The sequence below is a fragment of the Alligator sinensis genome, unplaced genomic scaffold (genome assembly GCF_000455745.1).
Source record: "Alligator sinensis unplaced genomic scaffold, ASM45574v1 scaffold833_1, whole genome shotgun sequence".
In the NCBI taxonomy this organism is placed as follows: Eukaryota; Metazoa; Chordata; order Crocodylia; family Alligatoridae; genus Alligator; species Alligator sinensis.
The window spans coordinates 1,083,362-1,107,340 of NW_005842475.1; the positions used below are offsets into that span (position 1 = coordinate 1,083,362).

General features: G+C 40.5%; 1 protein-coding gene across 1 annotated transcript in view; it reads left to right on the top strand.

The window, feature by feature from the left end:
* The window catches only part of INPP4B (inositol polyphosphate-4-phosphatase type II B), a 554,084-nt gene that overhangs the window by 415,999 nt on the left and 114,106 nt on the right, over positions 1 to 23,979 (top strand). Inside the window, exons 16-17 of the mRNA XM_025212602.1 lie at positions 9,336 to 9,513; positions 16,573 to 16,785. Of these exons, the coding sequence (XP_025068387.1) occupies positions 9,336 to 9,513; positions 16,573 to 16,785 (391 nt within the window). The remainder of the gene's footprint in view (positions 1 to 9,335; positions 9,514 to 16,572; positions 16,786 to 23,979) is intronic.

The following is a 23,979-nucleotide window of genomic DNA, read 5'->3' on the forward strand; positions in this document are numbered from 1 at the left end:
AGAGCACAAACAGATATTTGAAAGGACCTTTCTGATTTTTACCAGGAAGATTTTTTTTTTCAGTGTGGCAGTGACAACTATTTTTGTATGCACATGTTTATTTAGTTGCATGAAGATGCTTTGAAGCCACATAGCATTTCCAAGGGCAGCTTTTACAATTCAAATTTTCTCTATTGTAGAAGGAACACCTGTTTAAAGCCTCAGTTGAGGGAAGAGGTGACACACTGAGATAGTAGGCAGAATATAAAGCGAACAGATAAAAATGCAGATTTATCAGCTGTCCCCTCTGGGACTGAGTTGAAGACCTAGAAAGATATGTGGGAAGAGATTACTTCCCAAGACTACCTAGGACGTTTTTTAGAACTGCGTATTCCTCACATCTTGAACCTCCAGATTAATTACTACAGCAGCTTATAGAAATATCAAACAGTGTCATCATTGAAAAATACCATTCTTTGAATGGGTGTCTTCATTTTGCTTCACATCTACCTATGGTAAGTTATACCACTGTCCAAGTTATGTTCTAATTACTAGTTTGCAAGAGTACAAAAACAGAAAGAAAAATCTATTGCAATAAAGTTTTTACTGAGGCAGAAAATGAAAAAGATTGCATACAAATTGGAGGCACATTGAAGGAATTTGCAATTATATAGACTTCACTTTTAGCAGAAGAAAAATACCATAGATGCTGCTGAATCCAATTATAAAAAACACTATTTTTTCAGCTCTAACCGTGATCATTATAACCAAATGATTGATATATCCAGGTATTTAAAACATAGGCCTAAATGAGGTACTTGCAAAGAAAAAAAATCCATATTTCAAGAAAAAGATGAGGTTTACTGGGCATTTGTCCCCAAGACAGGTCAGTTAGGTTATAATAGGGCCCAGCTGGCACATTCACAATCTATATATTTCTTTACCAGGAGCAGAATGGCATTCAAAACAGTTTTACCATTGGAAACAGCAGACATAATAATTCCATCCAAAACTTACCCCTTAAAATTACATATCCCCCAGTCAAGATAACAAAAAGTATGCACCTCAGCATCAGGAAGAAAAAAAAAGGAAGTAATGTTTGAACCAGATGAAGAAATCAACCCCAAGAGAAAATATACTGAATTCAATGTCTATGAAATCTATGAAAGATAGAGGTGTGTTGCTGTGATGTGTGTCAGCTTTTAAAATACAGGAAATACAGAATTTCCTGTGACTTAAAAAGAAGAATTAGTGGGACAGGTGTATGCTCTCTCTCTCCTCCCCTCCCTCACCCCTTCAGGTTTTTTAAATAAATTGGACAGTGGTGATGTATAAATAACCTACATGTAATATTTTTAAAAATGTAAATGTTTTATAGCATAATTCAGGGATGGCAAATATACAAGCCACAGAGCCATGCAGAGCTTGTGCAGGGAGCGTGGCTGGCAGAGGCACCACCAAAATCCGGGTTACAGAGCTATGTTGGGGACACATGTCAGTAGCAGGGTTTGAGTGATGGATTCAGTAGCTCCCCCTCTCTGCCACCATGGCTGCTGCTTCCCCCACATTGCCACCTCATCTGGATCCAACCCATAAGCAGACCTGTGGTCCAGAATCAGCCAAGGAGGCCAAGTGTGTTTGATACCTCTAGCTTAGTGATTTTTTTTTTTTTTTTTTTTTTTTTGCTTTATTGTTTTTTTTTTTTCAAAACAAAGCTATAATTTCCAACTTTCAAAAGACAAAAGAAAGTCTATTGTCAAAGTTGTTCTCCAACTGGTATAAGCTGCTGCTTCTTCCAGTAAATGGAAGCACTTGTCTTTTCACCAGTATACATGGCAAAGCTAATTTTTTTTTTTTATAACAGAGTTGTTCAGGAACATAAAGTCAAATGTACTGTAAGGTATATTGATGCACTGCATCGATGCTTTAAATGTTTATAAATCATTTTCAAGATACACTGAGGACTTTTTCTCTTATTTTAAAGCTAGCTTGATAATACATGCTTCAGCTAAAACACACTGGTTTTAACGTTTGATAAGATCTTTAATGCCCCAGTACTAACCATCAAGCAAAACAGAGGTGTCCCAGATGCTGAATTAGCTTCTAGGATATGTTGTTTGTTTGCCAGTTTTTAACAAGGACAGTGGAAATACTCCTAGTCTTCAAGAGATCAAACTTGAGGCTGAGAGAACACTGAAAGGATATTTTAAGAGCTGTAATTATTTGATTTGGGTTTAAACTATCTAAAAGACACCTCTTTATACAACTAGACCTATAGATCTTAGGTCAAAGTGTGAGGTGAGTGTCTTTGACAGTGTACTCATTACAAGAGATGTCATTAAAGTTGAAATCTGCAGGGTTCCTATTACCTGAGTTTCATAACTTTCAACCCATTTCTATCCTCTGTGGAGCCTGAATTGGTACTGTTTCACAGAAAAAAACAGAAATGTTGAAATAATAATGACTTGTGTTTGATCTAATTGTAGCCTTTATTCTCAAAGGGAAATCACAGCCTGTCACACACAGCACTTTCCAGGAAGACATTATTCTTTGTTCACTTTCCCTCTCTTTGTGTGTGAGCTTGTATCTGTGCGTGAGGGAGAGACGAGATATCATGGAGATGAACATTTTTGCATTGACCGTAAAATTAATGCATCAGGTCTGTGGATTTTTTTGGTAAAAATTCAAACAAAAGATTTGAGTGCTATTCATTTAATATGTAAAAAACCTGTCAAAATATTTCCTATTTGCTAGATTTTTCTGGGTCAGATTGCCCTAAACATTTCTTCAGTTGTGAAATAAGGGAAGGAAGGGACCTTGAGCTTCCTGCAAAAGGGCCAGGAAGGATTACAGTTGCCTTGGTTGGGAGACTTTATTCAGCACTCCTTTTGTGACGCTTTTATAATCCTTAAAAGCAGTAATGGTACGGTGGGGTTAGATCCATGGGTTTGTTCTGTCTTCTGCGGCAGCCTACAGTTCAGGCAGGGAAAGAACATGGCTCCATTTTGAAGGCTGGCATAGCATTTGTACTCCTGAAGAAGTGCAGCTTAACCCATTCCTAGCAAAAGATTTTGCCTAAAAGACTCAATTTATCTAGCTATGCTTTGGGGTTTGGTGGTAGCATTAAGGATTTTCTAGTTGCATGAGAACTGTGCTCGCTTACCTGCATTAGCATCTTGTGCCATTCCTGTGATTCATTTGGCCATTAGAGGCCTGCCCCCATCATAGGATGTTCCTTGAGTAGCATAAAGCCACCAAAGCAGCTCAGATACCTCTGACCCCTCACCCTGTATGAGGCCATTAGAGATCTTGCAGACGGTAGCACTGAATACTTTTAACCAGGCCTAGAGAGCTGATGGCATTTGAAGCAATTGGAGACCTGTTCTAAGATTTGGGAGGGGAATGGGAAGTGTCACCTAGACAATCTTTGTAATCATTCCTAAAACTGTACATTCTGGCCTTGATGTGGCTGAAGACTGTGACCTAAAGCAATTGATTTGTTAAATGCAGGTAGATTAGATTATAGAATTGTATTGAGTTTTACATTGTAATTTGGACTGTCATTTTCAAAGAAGCCGTAAAGAAGTTGGTTGCACAGCCACTTGTGAAGCTCAAAAGTAGCCCGATCTGTTATTGCAACAGGCATGTTTGAAAATCCCAGCCCAAGTAAATGGGTTCAGTTTTATTTCCCAGGTACTGTGAGTTTTCCATATTTTTATCCATTTAATTTTTATCCTAAATTTTTGCTTCCAAATTTGTTGCCATGAGAATAAATAGGACCAAGAGCAATAGATACAAACTCCTGGAAGGTCACTTCAGGCTCAATTCCAGGAAAAACTCCTTCACAGTCAGGGTGACCAGACTGTGAAATAAACTCCCTCCAGTGGTAGGGCAGTCACCTACCCTGGAAATCTTCAAAAGGACACTGGACAGTCACCTCACTGGGGTCAAGTTGTCTTTTCCCGCGTAGTGCAGGGGGACTGGACCTGATGATCTACAAGGTCCCTTCTAGCCCCTAACAATCTATGAATCTTTAAACAACAAGTTGCTGCATAGGTTGCTCAAGCGGCACATGCACACACTCAAGGTTATGCTGTAAGAGATGTTTTCTTGCTATACGTAGTTTATATGCATTCCAAATGTTATCATCAACAATTATTACTGAGAGAAACAGTAGGTCAAATGTTCATTGCTAAAACATTTTAACCTAGTCCCAGATGGTGGCAATTTAACTCACTTACAAGAATGACTCAGTTAACAGCAGGAGTGGAGTTACATTGAGCTTTATTAAAAATTCAACATTTAACATACTGCAATATTTTTCCTAAACAAAAACTCTCTTCACTTAAAAATCATTCCTGAAGTAATGTATATACTTTTTTCAAATAACATGAAAAAGCCATTACTGTAATCTGAAGAATGAAATGACCCCTTAAGATAATGCGAATATAGTTGCCTATTGGTAGTAACGATGTTGAAAATTTGCTTTGTACACTCCAGTGAAAATTTTTACTCTAACCCAGAGGACGTAAGTATAATTCTTTCAACATATACATGTCTAATTATATACTTAGCATATCAAGTGTATATTTTTTTCTGTGCTTACTGAATTCACTGGTAGTGTTACCTAGGGTTACCATATTTCCAGGATCAAAAAAGAGGACACCTGTGGCAGGGAGGGGGCTGGGAGCCGGTGGAGGGGGAAGAGGGGGAGAGGGTTATATGACTGTGGGGAGGGGGCAGTGATGTGCCTGTGCCCTGCCTCAGCCCCTCACTCCTAAGCCCCTGCTGCCTCAGCCCTGCCAGTGCTCCTCACTCTTGAATCGCAGCCCCCAACCCACAGCCTTGCCCCCCTTCCCCCCTGCAGAACTGCTGGTGTCCCCAATCCAAACCTGCAGCCCCCCCACAGCCCTGCTGTGTGCATGTGTACACACATGCACGCACAAGCACGCACGCGTGTACACGCACACACACACATACACACTTACTTGCCAGGCCCCTGCATGCATCCAGGCTGCTTGTGCCTGAGAAAAGCAGAGGCAAAGCAAAAACCTAGACCTTTGCTTTAATTTAAAAAACCCGCCCGGACCTGAGGGTAGGGGGCCAAAAACGAGGACATGTACAGGAAAACCCAGACGTATGGTAACCCTAGCGTTACCACATTTCATTTGCCTCAGTACACAAGCTTGTTTTCAGTGTAACTTCCTTCATTCAGCTTTTTATTGATGTGCCTGTCACAGGAACAGTTTTTCACATCAGTGTTATTGTCAGAGCCTCCTGTATACATTTTCAATAATATTGAAATACAACATTTTTTTGTGTATAAAAACTGAGTTCTGCAAAGCATGTTGCACAGAATTTAGTTAAAGAAACTATTTTTTTGGTTAATCCGGAGGACAAGAAACCTTTTAATCAAGTATGGGAGCATAAAATTTTTTTTAAGTCCTTTCCTTCAGTGTTGGGACAGAAAAATCAATGGAAACTTTAAAAATCCATAGAATAGATCATTTTAATTGTTTCTGCCTACGTATTAATTCCCCAGTTTTCTTAAAGTTTTACCAAAAATTGTTGTTGTCACTGAGCATTGATCTTAAAACTGAACTCCCTGAAGGTTTTGAGTGGTTTGGTATATTGTGAGCCCCAAGGCATGGCAGAATCAATCAGGTAATGGAGAGCTATGATGTCAGAGACTTTCAAACTCTCCATAATTTACATTTATTTAAAAATACATAATTTTCTGCATCTAGGAAGAAAAACACCTCCCATGTCTCAGAAAATTTTATAACTGTGTGTAGTATCTTCTTATTTAATGGCATCCAGTATAATATCTTTGCTACAGTATTTACCATGAAGAAGAGTCAGGGATGTTTGGGATTCAAAGGGGTAAGCACTAAGCAGAGGTGTAACCGGGTAGCTCTGTCCTGGGCAATAGCAGATCTTGGTTACCAGTAGTGGCATAAACCACCTGGCAGCTGTGGCAGCCATTGCTTTTGCACCCATGCGCCCCACTCCAAGCTGGTGCCTTCGGTGCTAACCCCATTTCCACCCCCACCCTTAATTATGCCACTGGGATTAAGGATGTTGAGAGAGAGAATGTAAAATGTTAGGCAGCCAAACGTATGAGAAAAGGAGGCTAAAGGATGAAAAGGAGTGGAAAACTAAGAAAAGGAACAAGCAGATCCAGTGGGTGGTGTGGTGGTGCCCTGTTTTGCTGCCAGTTCAGCAAGAACTGATCCCAGTTGCCAGATGCATGTGAAGTGAGCTCACTGCATGTGCACTGCCCTCCTTTTTACTATCCTGGGTCCCGTAAGGAAAAGGAAGCATGGGGAATGGAAAGCATCAAGGATTTGGAGGGTGTATTTTAATTGGAGAGTTAAGTTTCATAGATACTCGAGTCCCTAGGCCTATTTGCATGCACACACAAAACCTCTGTGTTAAGTTAGATAGTGCTTTTAACTGAGAGTAGCTGGCTTAGGAAGGGTGGGAAGTGGAGAGGTACAGATTTATGCTCAAATATTCTTTTTACCTATCTGCTTTGCAGTGAAGACAGTCACTCAAGCTGATAGTCATGCAGTGCCTTCTGACAGTTCCTTCCTTGTGACCAGAAGGACAGTTAGTTTCTCCCACTGTTCACTGGAAAAGAATCCTAAGGCAGCACCGCTTGGTGCAGCACAGAAAACCATGAGACAAGCTCCTACAGTGCCACATCTGGACAAGTGTGGTCCCAGTAAAGAACACCATAATTTGAGTACAGTATGGTAATTCTCCAGTAGGCTAGACTAACCCAGGTGCTCATCACTCAGGTTAACTCTGCGGTAAATACATCATTCAAAATGAGAAGGAGTAATGAAAGGATGAAAGTCAAGAACAGGATTTTAGGTAGGATTTTAAGAAAATAGTCAGCCAGATACCCATGGCTAGTTTAAAAAATGCATATTTAACAAAGGGCTTAAGCATAGTTAGTTCTCCTTGCCTTGCTTTGATTAACCAGACTGATAGAGAGAGAAAACTGATGGCAAATGGTAAGTCGGGTGCACAGTGAATAGAGAGGGGCAACTGGAGGTACAGTAACTGAAGAAACAGAGAAGAGGAACAGGTGAGAACAGAAATGAAAGGGTGGAAAAATCAAATGTAGGGCAGAAATAAAGATGTAAAAGAAGAGGTGTGAAAGAGATGGAGAGACTACAAAATGAAGAAAGGAGGCATGGATAGGAGGAAGAAAGAATACGGTAGTGATTTGTTACTGATAACATTTCAGAAGCCACTTGGGAAATGAATGTGTTGCGTCCCTATGTCGCTATAATGAGTCTTATACCAGGCAAGGAGACTAAGACACGGTTGCCCTAAACTAAAAGCAAGTTTATTGAACCCTAACAGATACAATTCTAATTCAAACTGAAGCAGCATTAGCAGTTAAAAATTTGAGGTTTGTAGCTAGTCAAAGCAGATGTTCACCACCCCGTAATGTTATGACTGCAACTTCACTGGTTCACCATCAGGCCATGAAGTCTTGTCCAGGGCTCCTGGCTTCTATGTCTGACGTTGAGACAGGATCTTGGATCGCTGACAGGATCTCTTCAGGCTTTCTTCAGTAGCGTTCTGAAGGATACACTCTCTCACCTCTCTTTATATACCATATAGCTTGCATGTCTTAATACATAAAATTAATTTAAGCCTTCCTCCTAATGCATATTAATAATTTTGCTTCTGTTTGCCAAACATGGTTTCCTTTAACTGGAATTTTCTATCCTGAGATAAATCTTTTCATTCGTAGGTGGGGGTAGATTTTGCTCTGACTGTTCCTCTTTTGCCCAGGTTATATTTATTCAATTTAGTTAGCTAACTTCCTGATTTGTTTTAAGTCAGGGACAGTATTTTTCCATCTGTTCCATTCACAGAGCGCATGTCTCAACCACAGTTCAAGATAAGCATGCAGCTTGGGCTGAGCACAAAGGTCAGATCTAGGCCTGAAGGCTTCTGGGTCCCAACAGATGGCATAATGGTTTAACTAATGTTTACAGTATTCAGCAACAGCAGACCAGAACTACCCTCTACCAAAGCTCATCTCATCTTCCCCATCCTGGCATTCTCTAGGTTTAGAAATACTGCTTATAAAGTTTGATACCCCTATGGAGAAGACAGTGAGGTTAAGCTAAAATCTGGTGGAACCCTAGGATTGCCAGCTGGCAACTCTTGGAAGCAGCTACAGAAAGAGGGGGGGGAAACGGACTCTCCTGCCACAAGGACCCCACACAGCTGGAGTCTCTGAGGGACCTGGGCTTGGTCCCTGAGGCCCCCAGTCCTAGTTGCTGGTATGGGGACATGCCGGGCTGGGCTGCCTCTCCTGCAGCTGCTGGCTGCCATTGTCAGGAGACTGGGGCAGGGGAAAAGGAAACCCTCAAGCCATGTTGGCCCCACTACATTTAGCTAGCTGGGGTCTTTGGGGGACCAGGCCAGGCCAGGTCCCCAGAGTGTAGGGGTCTTCCTAATAGTGCACAGAGCTATTAAATGTATAAATAGATGAGGAGTGGGAGATAAAGGTATGAAGAGAGTATTGTGTGGCTGGTAATAGCGAGAAAACAAATGAGGAATACATTTTCAAAAAGATAAGAGAAAATATAAAAAAAAAAAATCAACAACATTGTTTGTGGGCAATGAAAAAATGGAAAATAATAATTTTGTGATAAGGCACTGTATAATTAATTTCCTCTCTCTTCTGTATTCTTTTCTTCCTTCACCTTTGTCGTCACTTATTTTGCAAAATTAGATGTGTGACCTTACCGTTGGAAATAATTCCTGTCCTTACTACTGGGTAAGGATCAGTGATGCCGATCAAAACATATTATGAGCCATTAATCAATTAAGCACTAATGACCCATTTTGGAGGACTTCACCAAATAGGTAATAACTGGATAGGGAAGTTAAGATGGAAACCTAAGTGGCTCTTTCTGGTCATTACCTGACCCGTGTGGATTTCTGAATGAGTCATTAATGGCATTATAAACCTTTCTTTTCTGCAGAATTATTAAATAAAAATTGAAGGGTTTTCCTTTTTTTCCCTCTTGTCATAATGAATCATTCAGAGCACCAGGGGGATAATTAGTTTGAATAGCACTGTCTGGAGTGTTCATCGATGGACAGCCCACTGTCCTTTAGCATTTCAGCCAGGACTGCTTTTTAGCCTATTGGGATGACAGACTTCAGTACAGATGTATTGTAAAGCTTAGAATGCCTTTCTTTCTTCCAGTATACACGGTAAGAGTGTTAAAATACTGTGAACAGTTAGCCAACCTGGCTACTAAATAGTGGAAAGAATTTTGACTATTATATAACTTCCTTTGCATTTCTTGTTACAGCACTGGGTACCAGTGTATTTATTACTCGCCTGAAAACACAGCCAAGGCAAAAGAAGTTCTCAGCAACATCAATCATCTACAACCTCTCATATCAAGCCATGCAGACCTGCTGCTTAATTCTGCAAGCCAGCATTCTCCAGACAGCTTGAAGAATTCTTTAAAGATGCTTTCTGAAAAAGTAAGATTCAAATCTTCACTGCAATGGAAAATGGAACAACCAAATCCCTAACTGCTGTCTTTTTCTGCATAAATTGCAGAATAAGCTTCAAAATAAGCTTCAAAATGTTGCCATAGGAAAAAGAATGCAACAGTCTTTATGAACAATGATTGAGCATTTCCTCTTGAATTATTACCAAGCATTTATTTAACCTTGCATGTAGGAAATAATGCAGCTTATAGAGTAAGGTTTGGCTTTATGTAAAAGTATTAATTTTATTTACATGTCGTTATTTTCCTCTAGTGGCCACACAGTGAGAGGTTATCAAAGATAACTAACATGAATTTTGAGGGATGTTATTTTATTTACCTTTCTTCCCATTACTTTTGTCTACTGACTGCCTTCCACTTGCAGTGGGTAGTTCAGGCCTCTTTTAAGTCTGAAATAATAGTATGAGCCCACACACAATGCAGGTGGTGTATCTGAAGGAATAAGCGCAGGAGTTTTAGTAGCCTGTCAGTTCTAACTTGCCTCTGACACTCACTGGCTTTGGGGGCCTTGGGCAAATCCTTCTCTTTCCTGCCTCAATTTCCCAAGCTCTAAACTCAGAACAATAATCTTTCCTGTCTGTCTCACTGTAGGGATTATTTAGTTAAAATCTGTAAAGAACTTTGAGCATATGTCACACCATGACCATAAGGCTAGGGGCAGAAATTACACAATCAGAAACCGGTTCAAATCTGTAATACAACAGAAGTTCAGTTTACATAAATTACTTTCAAAATGGCCAAAACCAGTTTAAGATAAATCTGGATGGAAGTAGTATCAGCCTTAACTGATTTAGGTTAACTCGGTTTATTGAACTTCTCTCCCAGATCCCCTCCACATTCCCCCAGAGTGGGTGGGCTAGCTTTGCTGCAAGCTGTCTGCTCCAGCCAAGGAGGGAGGCATGCTCTAGCATCCCCCAGCTTCTGACCTGGGCCACTGCAGGCATGTCGCTGCATTTCTGGAATAAAAAATGCCTGTTTACTTGTTTATCAGTTGAATCTACTCAATTTAGACTAACTTGTGAAGATTGAAGATTCAGCCTTGGACTTTATGACTGTACTGAGCCCAGAAGTTAAAAAAGGTTCCTTGTGCTTAATAAGCCACATCCACTGTAACGTTTTCTTTCTGTGATTTAAATGACATTACCAATAATCATTTAAATCAATAATCATTTAAATACATCTCCAACACTGATCTGTTGAGCAACTCTGCACTAACAGTACATCCTTCAAAGTGGGAGATTTGGATCTGAATATTGAGCTCTGCTTCATACTGTGGAAGCATTTCTTTCAAACACTGGGGGGGCACAATGTTACTCTCACTTACAGTTATGTAAATATACTGTGAACAATAGAATTACTGCAACTTTTAGCAGTATGCATGATAGCAGAATTTTGCCTCATTTTGCTCTGTTGCGATTACTGCTGGTTGTTCAACAGTAGTATTAAAGAGAATCTGGAGGAAGTCATGTTTATGTCCTCATAGTAAATGTAAAACTGCTGTGATATGAAATTATTCAAGTGAGATGCAGGAACGTTGTTCAGAGATAAATTATGAAAGCAGCTCTGTGGGGCAGTGTTCAACACCCTGCACCTTAAGAGCAATAGTTTGAGCCCTAATCAGGGTTTTTGCTCTTCCCATTACATTCTGTAATTCTTTTCTACCTGAGTGGAAAAGAGAATCACTTTTATGAGAGGCAGAGGTTGGTTGTATGGAAAAAAACCTTTTCACTTGAAAGTCAGCCTCTTACAAGAAGTTGGTCAGAAATCAACCTCAGGAAAGACAGCCCAGATATTTTAGAAATAAATACGTACACTGCCCCACCTTTTTTTAAAGCCATTTTTTTAGATACTGGAATTGCCTGGTATCCAATTTTGGCTCTACATTGCATGCAGCTCAGAGAACCTCTTCACATGGGTCACATATGTTTTACAGGCACCTCAAAGCGCATGTAGGCACTCATCTGGACATGCCCTATGTGTCCTAATGAATAACATGTAATTACTAGTTAGCATATAAACACCAGTTTCCAGAAGTGAAAAGTGAATGCTGTAACCCCAAGCATGATTTCAGTATCCTAGCAGTGGGAGGGACTAGGGACTAAGAGGGTGTTTGATATGAATTAGCAAAGATTCATGAAGAACATTGCAAAATGCTAGCCGGCGCCATTCTGATTCTGACACACACCTGTGTGAGGTTTCTGAAAGGCAAAATTAAGATGCCTAACAGCTGAAATACCAGAAGACCTACCAAAATATACCTGCGCTTGTCTTTTGCTGCACGAAAATGCATGTGCCTCTGTTCTTCTCATATATGTACGAAGGCATTGTTTCTACTAGCATCGTTCCTAGAAAAGTGTGTGAAACACAAAATAACCTGGGGTGGGTAAGGTTGACACAAGTGCTCCTTGTTTACCAGCCTGACAGCTGTGCCTTAGTGGTGTCATAACCCCTTTTACCAGCAAACCATTTCAGCACTTTGTATTTTTGGCTGGGACGACAGCCTTTAATGACCGTGTCCACATTTACCCTTGAGATAAGTCAGAATGCCTCTTTCTAAAGATTTTAGTTGGCAGTTAGTGAATCTGAGAAAGAGAAAAAGGAAAACAAAATGGAGAGAAATATTGCAATAGAGGCAAGTAAATCTTTTTTTTAGGCCTGGACTTTACTGGGTGAATCTGAAGTGAATGTTAAAGGGAAAAGGTCACTGCAGTGGTGCTTTTTGTTTTCTTGGGCCTACCCTTTTTATCTAACACTTTCTGTTAATTAAAAAAACTCTTTAGTGTCTATACACTTATCAGTATTTGCAGCTTGCAGTGGTCTTGATGAATACATTTTTCCAGCTATGCCTATTTTTATTTGCAAAAATTATTCATTAGTCAGGTATCTAAAAGAATTTGCAAGGTTTGCATTTCTTCAGGCATACTGGCATGGCAGAGATTAGTACAAATTTATAAATAGCTGTGTTCTCTGAATTTAGCTTTACATAAGAGAAAGTTCTCTGAGTAGCATTTATTTAGTTAATCCAATGAAATCCTCGAACAGAATTTAATTACAGAAGCAGTTCAGCCTCCATATGAAAGAAAATGGAATCATTTCATTTCCATGCCAGTTTTTTTTTATCAAGACTTTTTTCCCATTAAAAATATTCACATGTGAAATTAAGCTCTCTAGGATTTCCAGACAGTTAACTTAAATGTGTAGTATAGGCCAGGGGTCAGAATAGTGTGACAGGAAAAAAGGTTACTTTTTTCTAAAAATGAAAAGGTTGAGGTGCTTTGTACTATCTGTGGATAATTTAAGGAAATCAAATATTGAGGGTCTCATGAGTTCTGGCCACACATGGTAAGAAGAGGGACCCAGGGGAAGAGGGACTTCATGAGATGAACAGGAATAGAGGGGACAGGAGCAAGTTTAGGGAAAAAGGATTCTCTAGAAACAGGGAGAAAAAGGCAAAAGCCAAGTGATAGGGGTGGATTGGAGCAGAGAGGTTGGGACATAGGGTTCAAGGAGTAGGATAAGGAGATGAGATGGAGGTGATAGAGAACAGAGGATGCAGAAGAGCAGATAGGACAGCATGTTTGGACAGTAAATAGTACTAGAGGGAAAAAGGAGGCAAAGAGAACCGTGATGGAGTACCAAGGAGCAGAAGGACACAGGGCAGATACCCTTAAAGTATATTCTCCTCCTTAGCCTGACATTGAGCACTGAAGTCCTGAGTTGACATTTTTCTGCCAGAGGTGTTTAACTAGCCAGGAGTGTCTAAAACATATCAAGGACATAGTATCTTAAACTTTATACCTAAACAATACAAAATGATTAATGTACAATAAGGGGTCATCATCATCTATGATTATCTGGGATAATCTGGACATTTTTTATCACACCAAGGTTACTTTATCATTTACCAAGGATAAATGATGCTTGAAGTTTAGTCAAGCATCATTTATCCAAATATTGATTATCTGAAAAATGTTTTTATAGTAATCTATGTCCTAATCCCTGGCATGTATCTACTGCATTGAAAAGTCCTTTGTCTGTTCAGAACCTGGATTACGAAATTACTTTCTCATCCCTCAGTTCATTCAGATAAAGAAATGTTGATGTTACAGGCGAAATTTACTTCTGCTGTAACTCCATCTGTGTCACTAGAGTTATGCCTCTACTGTACTGAAGAAATTCTTCTGATATAACAGAAGTCCTTACCCTTCTTATAGTAGAGGGAGCACTTTGTTTCCATTTAAACATTTGATAATTTTAGACACCTGGCATACATTACATTTATGAAATGATTAACCAGTTAATCATATTTTAAATATTTACCCAGCCACCCATTAATGCAATTAAAGGTGTGATAAAGCAAGGAATAAAGCTAGCACAAAATAAAGGTGTGATACAGCAAGGAATAAGGTGTGATAAAGCAAGGAATGAACCACAAAGTTATTATGCAAAATACGTGCAATCACCCTATGGCTAGTTCCTTTCGTGCTATTAATTGAACATGTGGCCAGACTAATATCTGGTTCCAGCCTTAGGGACCCATCAGAGTCCAGGGCTCCTATGTGCCTTGAGCCTGAAAGCTGCAATCAGGGACATATCGAAACCCTTGATTCCAATACACCACCTCCAGTGGGAGCTGTGCGAGATTGGGTCTCCTGCCTCCAGCTGGAGTCAAGGGTTCCCCTGCAGTCCTGTGCCTGGGAGGACTATCTGTTGATTCAGGCTCCCAGCCACAGGACAGATGGTGATTCCCTGTGCTGGAAGCCTGGACCAGCTGAGGGCTCTAAGTTGTGGGGGGCGTGGTGCTGATGGGGCTCTGAGCAGCAGGAGCCCTACATCAGCAATATGGCATAATGTGATCCGATGCTTGATCTCACCATCGCACCTCCTACCATGCACGTGTGGCATAGCAGGAAGCACAATTGTGGGAATCTTGCATCAGATCCTATCGTACCTTAAATTGCACATCTTCCAGAGGCCTTGGACATAAATATTTCCTGAGAAGTGTACCAGTGCAGTAGTGGTGCTTCATGTAAGTCTGTAACTCCATATTAAATCTTTTATACTAAATGGTCTGCCAAATCACCACACTTGTGTTGTATCACATTTTAAGAGGCCTGACATTCTTTTAAATAAATTCACAGATTTATTTGATACTTGCCTACATGGAACTGGAATTGTACTTCACTGATAGACCCTTTCTAAGGAAATACAGAGGATAGTTGCTAGAGGATGGTTGAATTATTATGAAGTAGAACAAAGTGATACAACCCTAAGCTAATGGAAACTGATAGGGAGCAGATCCTAGGGGCACAGGATTAAGAATCAGTTGAAGTTCAGTTACACTTAAGTATAGGTTAGGAATCGGGAGGTGCACAGAGCATGTGCATTTGCTGTGCTCAGTGAAATCTAACTCCATAGAGCATCCTGCATGCTGTCATATCAGGGGATAAGCTACACTCAGTCTTTTTATAGTTTAGTGGTTTTTGAGAATTGAAGACACAGCAGCCTTTTATGTGGAAGCTCACAGAGAAAGAGTGGAGCAGGTACAATGCTACTTTATTAGCTTCCCTAGAGCCATTTCATATAAGATGTACATATCACTCTTTAAATCCAAGAAAGAACACCATCCAAGCGACTTATAGTGATGCCACTTTTAGATATGCTGTCATGATACCCCATAGCAGTGAAGTGAAGAAATGGAACATTTAATGACCTTACTATATACTGGATGTACTCTTCTTTTAGCTAACAGGTCTTTAATCGTCTGGGACAGGTACCTGATTTTGACCTGAGGATGGCTTTGAAAAGTGAGCGTTTGACAATTTATAGCAATACAAAACGAACGGCAGTGTGTGGGAAGGAGGAGCTTACCATGGACAAATTTAACTTCCACTGCACCACTATTCTCTGTAGGGATGTTATTAGTGTCTGATTAGGAAACAATGGTAGGGTCTGACTTTGCTCATTAATTTTGTTTACAATACAGTTATCTTGGGCCAGTGATTTTTCCTGTTTTAAAAATATTAGAGGTCAGTTTTGGAAAGAGAATATCTAAGATTCTTCTGCTGTTTTTCTTCTGCACAGTTTGCAAGGGGTCCAATATGTCTCCAATCTCATATGTGGGACCTTTGTTCAAACACAGCACATCCTACATGTCCTAGTTTGCCATGCTCTAGGGCACAACATGAGTTGGCTTCACATCTGCATTATGGTCTTGCCCTGCATTTGGAGTTATATGAGGGGAAAAGGTCTGCTTCCCTGCCAGTCAGTTCAAGTTCTTTGTAGTTTATTTTTCCCCTTGGCAGCAGGGGCTCTTTCTCAGGACTACAAGAGCACACACTGCTTTGAACAGGTAAAGCAGCAACATTGTGGTTGCCTAATACGTATGCAAGGAACTTATTCAAGTATGACAGCTTGGGTAAATAGGGCCAGTATCGGGTATGCTTCTCTTCCTGTCACTCACAGAAGCCTCTGCTGAGATGGTGTTGGCAACAAGTCCTAGAGCAGTGGGTTGTCCTAGTAGACACTCTGTTCAGATGAATGGAACAGTTTGCAGTTTTCAAAGCTGTGTTACTTTATCACTCACGCTTGAGTCACTTTTTCAAGAGATTTTCCTGGATTGCTGTTATAGCTGTGATGATCCAGGAAACATGTGAGACATGCAAAAGCTTGTCTAAGGCTATCCCATGGGTAGCCAAGCCATAGCACACATGCCACAAGCATGACACCATTGCCCTAGGGTGCAGACTCTATTTGGTATACCTCTAGCGGCAGGGATCAGAGAAGTACTTGGGAAGGGTTAGGGCATGTTTGCCAAAAAGGTTGGCTACTATTTGTCTGTCCCAGCTATGCAGTTGATCCAGCAAAAATATCACCCACAAAAATTCTTGCCTTCTGCATCAGCAAATATTTGTTTTACTTATATTGTTGTAAAATATTAAATACTTAAACTATACTAAACTATTTTAACAAAGATAATTAAACTATTATACTTTGTGGTTAATGCTAACTTTCCATTATTTCTCTCTAGACAGAGTTATTTGTGCATGCATTCAAAGATCAGCTGATCAGAAGTGCCCTTTTAGCACTGTACACAGCCCGTCCAGGTTGTGTCCTAAAGAAACCAACTGTGCCCAGGAACAGCGTGGAAGAGGGTGGTGATTCACAGCATCAGGACCATCCATCTCAGATCAAAAGGCAGGACTCTATACCTCACCACTCAGAATATGATGAAGAAGAGTGGGTAAGTAGCCTCAAAGCTCTTGCTTGAGGTTCAATCACAAAAAAATATAGCTCAGATTAGACAAATACAAGTGGTTGATATCCATACCACCTCTTGTTAGAGAAAGGACATTTTAAAACTATTTTGCTGATGCCTAATCCTGTTTTGATTCATTGGATTGCTCTTCATGTAGAACTCCACAAAAGTAACCTGAAATAATTTTCTTAAAAGTAATTGATTCACATTTGAGTGCTCACAGCCTACAGTAGTATAGATACTGAATATCTTTGGGTCCAGACAGGAAAATAGCAAGGCTGAACATTTACTTCAATCCTGTTGCCATTTGAACACATATAATCGGGACCAAAAAAAAGTGCGGAATCAGTTTATGCCAAGACAGAGAATAAATAGTTTTAAAATGTGTGAATTAACTATCGGTGAAAGAACCATTTTCCGTGAGAGTCTGCTCTTAGATGCAATCTGAAATTACATAAAGGAATCCAACATAGTTTTAAAATTTTAATATTCTTAGATCTTGTAGTGATTTGTACTATTTCTACAGCTGAGATTTTGTGAATTAATTATTTCAAAAGGTGGTCTTCTGATCTGTCTTCTTCCTCACCCTCCCTGTGCCCTCCATTCTATTTCTATTCAGCTTATGCTCTTTTGCTCAGTTGATCACTGTGGTATCAGAGATGCAAAGAACACTAGCCTATTAAATTTTTGTTGTAAATAATTAATTACTTTGCATAAGGCACAGTATCTTCACACCTGAGCTATACAATCTTCTGTACCAAGAACATGGAAAGAAAAGTATATTTTAAAGAAAGAATAATTCTTTAATAATCTTATAAAGAATAATAATCTATAAAGAATTATAAGAATAATTGGGGATTACTAACCCCAATCATTCACTAATCATAGAATTAAAAACAACAAAGAGAAGTGTGGGGCAAGTCTTTTTATTTGCCAATTAGCTTCAGAGGCTTCAGTCACATTTTTAAGCATCCACCACAACCACAACAGATAAAAACATGCTTTATTATTTAAAAAAATGAAAGCTAAACTTCTCGTCTCTTCACTTGACTCCAACATCCAGGGTTTTCAGAAACCACCAAACTTCACAAGACTTGTGAAAAAATCATGAGTTAAGAACAATGAGAGGCTGATATATTTGTGCAAGTTGAATCTAGCTTTGTTTTACTTATTTATTGAAGCTTTATTTATTTATAACAATGGTTACAAAGTGCTCCCTGTTTTCTGTCCAGTAAATCACTTATGCATGTGTTTACTAAGATGTGTATTAGGTATTTACACTGAAGTAAGTGGGATGATTTGAGTGCTTAAATATTTTGTGAGGCCATGGCCCAAGATAGAAAGTCACTTGCAAAGATGGAACAGTAGGGAGCATCTTAGAGAACATTTTTCTAGCATTCAAGAGCTATCCTCCTCATTATCTTTATGTACTCTGTTTTAATGGAAAATTAATGGCACGTACAGTCCTAATTTTAATTATCAAACTTTCATTAACACAGTGGAAATAACAAAGGGCAAGCATTTAGAAAGTTTAGGAAAATGTTTTCTGTTGTTATAGAAACTTTTAAAGAAATCTATTAATTCATAACTTAATTTCAGACTAAATTAAGCAATCTGACCTCAATGCTGTATTATGCATATGATATAATGTGTGATATTCTTCTCTTCTATGTTGATAAAAAAATATTCATTTTCTTTTACTATATTAAATGCCACCGATGCTTCTTGCATCTGGGATCTAAGATTAGTTTGCTTGAAATCTGAAATACTGTTGTCCTACCTAATTTAAATCAGATTTACTAAAAATGATCCATTTTGGCTGCTTTAAATAATTATATTATTTTTTACAATGCTGCTGATTTAGTCTGAGCACCTGGCATCAGGAATTCAAAGCTTGATTTTTTTTTTTAATTAAAGAAAAAATAACAAATCTTCTCTATAAAAGTAGCTTCCAACATTTTTCCTTTATATTCTGTTTCTCTCACTGTGTGTAGAGCAACAACTGAAAAAAATAATTCTCCTTCCCCTTGTGCGGGCCGCCTCCCGATCCCATCCATGCGGCCATGTGCGGGCTAGGAGCGGTATACGAACCCGTTTCTGTGCACGCGGGCTGTGGCCAGCAGCCCGGGCACGAGGGGTCGAAGAAAACCGGTGGCGAGTTAGAATTAGTTACAGACGTGTAATGGTTGATTAAAAGATTGTTTACTTACACCAAAGATGGTCGTGGTGTAGGCTGGACAGTTTCCCAGGCTCAGCTCCGCTTAAGTCCTCGCTAGAGGACTCCGACAATTGACCCTGGAGTTGTTGAAGCTCCGCGGGTTCGGCTCAGTAGTTTCAAAGGAAAGGGATATGTCTAGGATCGCGCTCAGTGACGGGGAGAGGCTAGAGGCCGTTTGGCCCCTGGAGTGGCAGACCCCTGTTGCCTGCTTTAAGTGCGCTGGGTCCAATAGGCTCCGCAGCGCTTAGAGATCTTCACGAGACGTGAAGTCTCCTCCTCCTGGTGTTCGTGGAGTCCTCCCTTGCGGGGTTCTCCTTGGAGTTCTCCAACTTGGGCAGAAACCACCCAAGCCTCTTATACGGCTAGCAAGCCAATCACTAGCCGCCACGTGTGCATAATTTAACACAAGCCAATAATGGGGCTCGAATTAAAATACAAATGGCGGGAACTCTTTGCACCGAGCATTTCTTAGATGCAAAAAGAAATGCACCATGCAAAGAAAGCTACAAATTGGCGGGAAATTCTCCCTTGCACCGGGGTTCTCCTTTACAGCAGAAAACTCCACCGTGCAAAGAAGCTGCAATTTAGCGGGAACATAATTCAGTGGTGCCAAAGCGCACACAAAAACAAAAATCACAGCTTTGGGTTGTGACAACCCTGAATTAGTCTGTGCATCATACAAAGACATTTTGGAAGAGTATGAATATACAACTGTCTAGTGGTTTTTGAATACATATGAATTAAGAAGCATGCATTTTAAGCTTAGAAATTACTTAATAAATTTAAGTCCTTTTGGAAGAAAAGTTCCTTTTTTGTAATTTTTTTTCCTTATCGTTCCTATCTGGTAATGGGGTTTTACAATTTTTTTAAAAGGATAAATCCAAAATTCTATTACTGCCACTGACTCAAACTATGGATTTTTGGGGCTCCTACACAAACTGTGGTCCTAAACAGTGAGGCTAGTATACTTTTCTCATGTCAAATTCACGTATTAATATCACACATTTGGCAGCAGTATTGCCTGCCATGTTTCTGTTGAGGTAATTTGAAGAAGTAAGTGTAAGCAGTACTAACCCATTAGTGTTTAAGCAAAAATATTTAACCTGATACTTACAAATTGCTTCTTTATAGTTATTCCCATCTCCTCCTGCCAGCTGTTTCTGTCATCATAGAACTTCCCTGTGGGAAGAAAAAAAAAATGTCATGAATAATACAAGAGGAGGAAGTACCCCTTGGAATAATTTATATTCTGCATTTCTGACTGACTTCTTAATGTGTTCTGTGTTATAGTTCTGTGTGGAAAGTAATGAAAAATACCTCCCTTCCCCCCCAAGTTTTATTTCCTTAATTAAAGCAGAATTTCTAGACAAGTTTGAGTCAAAATATTTAAAAGGAAAACAATATACTGAAAACTCTACATATATATTATTGAACACTGACAATGGGAAATCGTCAGTAGTTTGTATGTAACTATGTTTCTTATTTAAGCTAGGGATAGACATTACACACAAACCAGTTTCAGTGATCAGAAACTGGTTTAAACCTGTAACAGAACAGATGTTTAGTGCACATAAACCAGTTTGAAATAGCTGAAACTGGTTTGAGATAAACCTGGTTGAATGTAGTATCAGACTTAACTGATTTGGGTCAAACCAGTGTATGCAATGTCTGTCCCAGACCCCTTCCTGGTTTAAGTTAAACCAGAGTCCCGCAGCATCCAGGCGTGCTCTCTGGGCTGGGCAGGGCTGTTTGCTGGAGCACAGTGGGGTTGTCCGCGCCCCTCTGTTTCCTAGCCAGAGCACTATCACTGCTCCGGCTGGCTGAGGGACTGCAGCAGCTGCCAGGCTTCTCCTTCCCCGCCCCCCTGGCTGCTCAAGCAGGGATCCCTCCTCCTGCCCCTCTCCCACAGGAGGGACCCCAGCAGAGAGACATGGCATCTGGTCATGCCCCCTCCCATGCCAGCTAATGCTGAGAGGTGTCTGTGTGGGTCTTCAATTTCACTGGAACAAAGGGGCAGACAGCTAGTGGCTTGCAAATGAAAATGCACCCTGCAGATAAGAAGAGCTTGAAACTAATGAAGGCTTGATGGGCTGATAAACTGACTGCAGCCTGTCAGTCTTCAAGAAGGGACAGCAAAAGGTGTTAGAAATCACTTGGTTTCCAGACAGTCTGAAGAAGCAAGGAGACAGAGATTGAAAAGCTCAGTATCAACAGATGCAGGGTCTGGCAACACTCCCACCCCTTGAGCAGCTAGCTGGGAAAAGCCTGGTGCTGGAAAAGACCAAAGTGTATTTTTCTCACTCTTACATGAAATCAGTTAGGCACATCTGGCAGGTAACTAATCATGTTAGGGATGCCACCAAGACAGGGTCGAGTGCTCTTATCTCTTAATAAGCTACCTTTACATCATTGGCTTCACTGGAGTTACTCCTGGTTTGTAAAACTGGTTAAAAGAATGCTGAGTCATGATTCCAGGAGGTACCTGCCAAATGTGCCTAACTGATTTCATGTAAGAGTGAGAAAATACACTTTGGTCTTTTCCAGCACCTTGCTACAAAAGCAGAGCACAGCCTTCTGCATACTGGCATTTATGGCATTCAGAATAATTACATTTTTGGAGTGGGAGACGTTAGACAGAATTGTTTTACAGACCCACCTAAAAATTAGAAGCCTTGGAATGCTTGCTAAAAATATTCAGCCTTCTCAGAGGATGAGACCAAGTTCACTGCTGCCCTCTCCAGTAATTACCATGATGTAGGTACGCCAGGTGCTGCCACAACAGCTTCTGAAAGAGAAACTTCCCTCCCATATCACTCACACATACCACTAGATGTGTATGGGGCACGTACCTTAAATTCCAAATGCCTTTTTAGAAGGAAGAGAGGATACAAAAGCCAAGCTGCTGCTGGACCGAGTTGCAGCCTTGTCTTCTGCAGCTCTTCTCCCTTTCTGCCATTGGCTTGCCTGCCTGAAATTGAAACAGACAGTACTGTCAAGGATACAGATACCCTGTTCTCTTTTTCTTGACCTTCCGTCACTGCTCCAAGAAACCTGCTTCCCCAGGTGAGCCCTCTGGCAACTAGATGAGGAATACCTTGCAGTTAGGGAATTTGATTTCAGGAATCAAATGGGATCCAATATCCACTCTTCTGCTACAGAAGATGCCCTTTTTATGGCCGACCAATGCACAGTAAGGGCTTTCAGAAGAGTTTACCTGCTATTGTTGCTGACAGCTGAGACTTGAAGTGCATGCTCCTGTTACTATTCATTATTCCTGTAAGGAACCTTTCTGTGAAGGAACCCTGAAGAGAAAACATGGTGGGTTGCAAGGAAAAGGGGTGCATTGAAAGTGTGATGGGTGGAGACAAATAGTATGGAAAGAATGCATTTTTGAGAGGTTAGAGAGAAAAGAAATTGGATGGATTTCTCTGTGTGGAGGAGAATAGCGCAAATTGATTGTTTAATAAGAAAGTGGGTTTTTTTACTCAAATGGCTGGTGTTTTTTGTCATACGGCTGGCATGTATTTTTTTATGGGAGGTGGGGGCAGGGGAAGTTCTTATTAAAATTTTGATGTACTCATATCTGGGAAGAATGCACTAATATCAAAGTTAGCCATGCAAGGTATTTGGGACAGTTTCTCATATGGGATAGAAAAAGGTCCATACAATAAGGGCACGCCTTATTTCTCTCTGGCTCTCCTGTGTACACAGAAACTAGTCAAATATATTACACCCAAAAATTGTTTTTTCTGTATGTGATTGCTTATGACCTCAAACTAAAAACTATTAGGGAATATTCATGAACTGTTGAGTTAACAGATGATGTAAAGAAGAAAAAATGTATTTATATTAGTTTGTGCAGTAACCAAAGAGGCACATTAATGACTTACCATTGCTTAGGCACATATTTTTTGTTTATTATATTTTGTAGAATTCCTCTTCCAAAATCACACACTCAGTATTAGTTGAAAATCAACAATATTTTTACATATAGGGCCACACTTTCAAGGAATATTGTGCCACACCCCAGATGCTGTTTTTAAATGTTATGCTTGCATGTGAAAATTGGGTACAGAGGTGTGTAAATGCCTGATTTGCATGTATAATTGTAGAATTTTTCACTCATTTAATTGTATGTGCAGTATTTCAGACAGTTATTGTCGAGGTCATCTTTGGAAATTATGGCTTCTTTAGCTAGTTAAGTGGTGGATTATTTTCCTGCCTTAGAATTGGCAATTTCCTGTATTTGCAGATACCCATAGAGGTTTTCTTCAGAACAGCCCTCTGTTCAAGAAAGGTCCTGAAAGAAACATTTACTAGGGCTGTGCGAAGCTTTGGGTGCTGATTCGATTCGGAGGAGATTTGGCCCAATTTGGTGGCCGAATCTCCAAATCCAAACTGAATCAGGGGACCAATAAAAAGGTCCAAATCGATTTGAAGCTCTCCAAAAGTTCGTAAAAGATTCGGAGACCTTTGATGATTCAGGCAGCCCCTGCCTGCTGCAGCAGGGAGCTGGAGCTGGACTCGGAGCTGGTAAGTAGGGGGCAGGGGAGGGCCCATAGCTCCTCCATGGCTGCCCCACCCACCCCAGCTCCCGGGGCTTTAATAAAAGCTCCACTCATGGGGTGCTGCTGGGTGGGGGGGAATCCCTGCTGCCCCCCACTGCCTCACACTGCATGGGGGGCTCTGCACAATCCCTCCGACCCGCCCCAGCTCCGGCTCTTTAAGAGAAAAGAAAACAAATGAAAAAAAACCCCGAACTCGTGAGCTCCTGCAGTGCCCTCAGAGCTTCAGGGGGCTCATGGAAGAGCCCCCCCACGTGGTGTGGGGCAGTGGAAAGCAGCAGGGATTGCCCCCCACCGGGAAGGAACTGGTGAGTTTGGGGTTTCTTGGGGTTTGTTTGTGGTTTTTTTTTACTTAAAGGGCCGGAGCTGGGGGGGGGGGGGGGCGGGGGGGGGGCA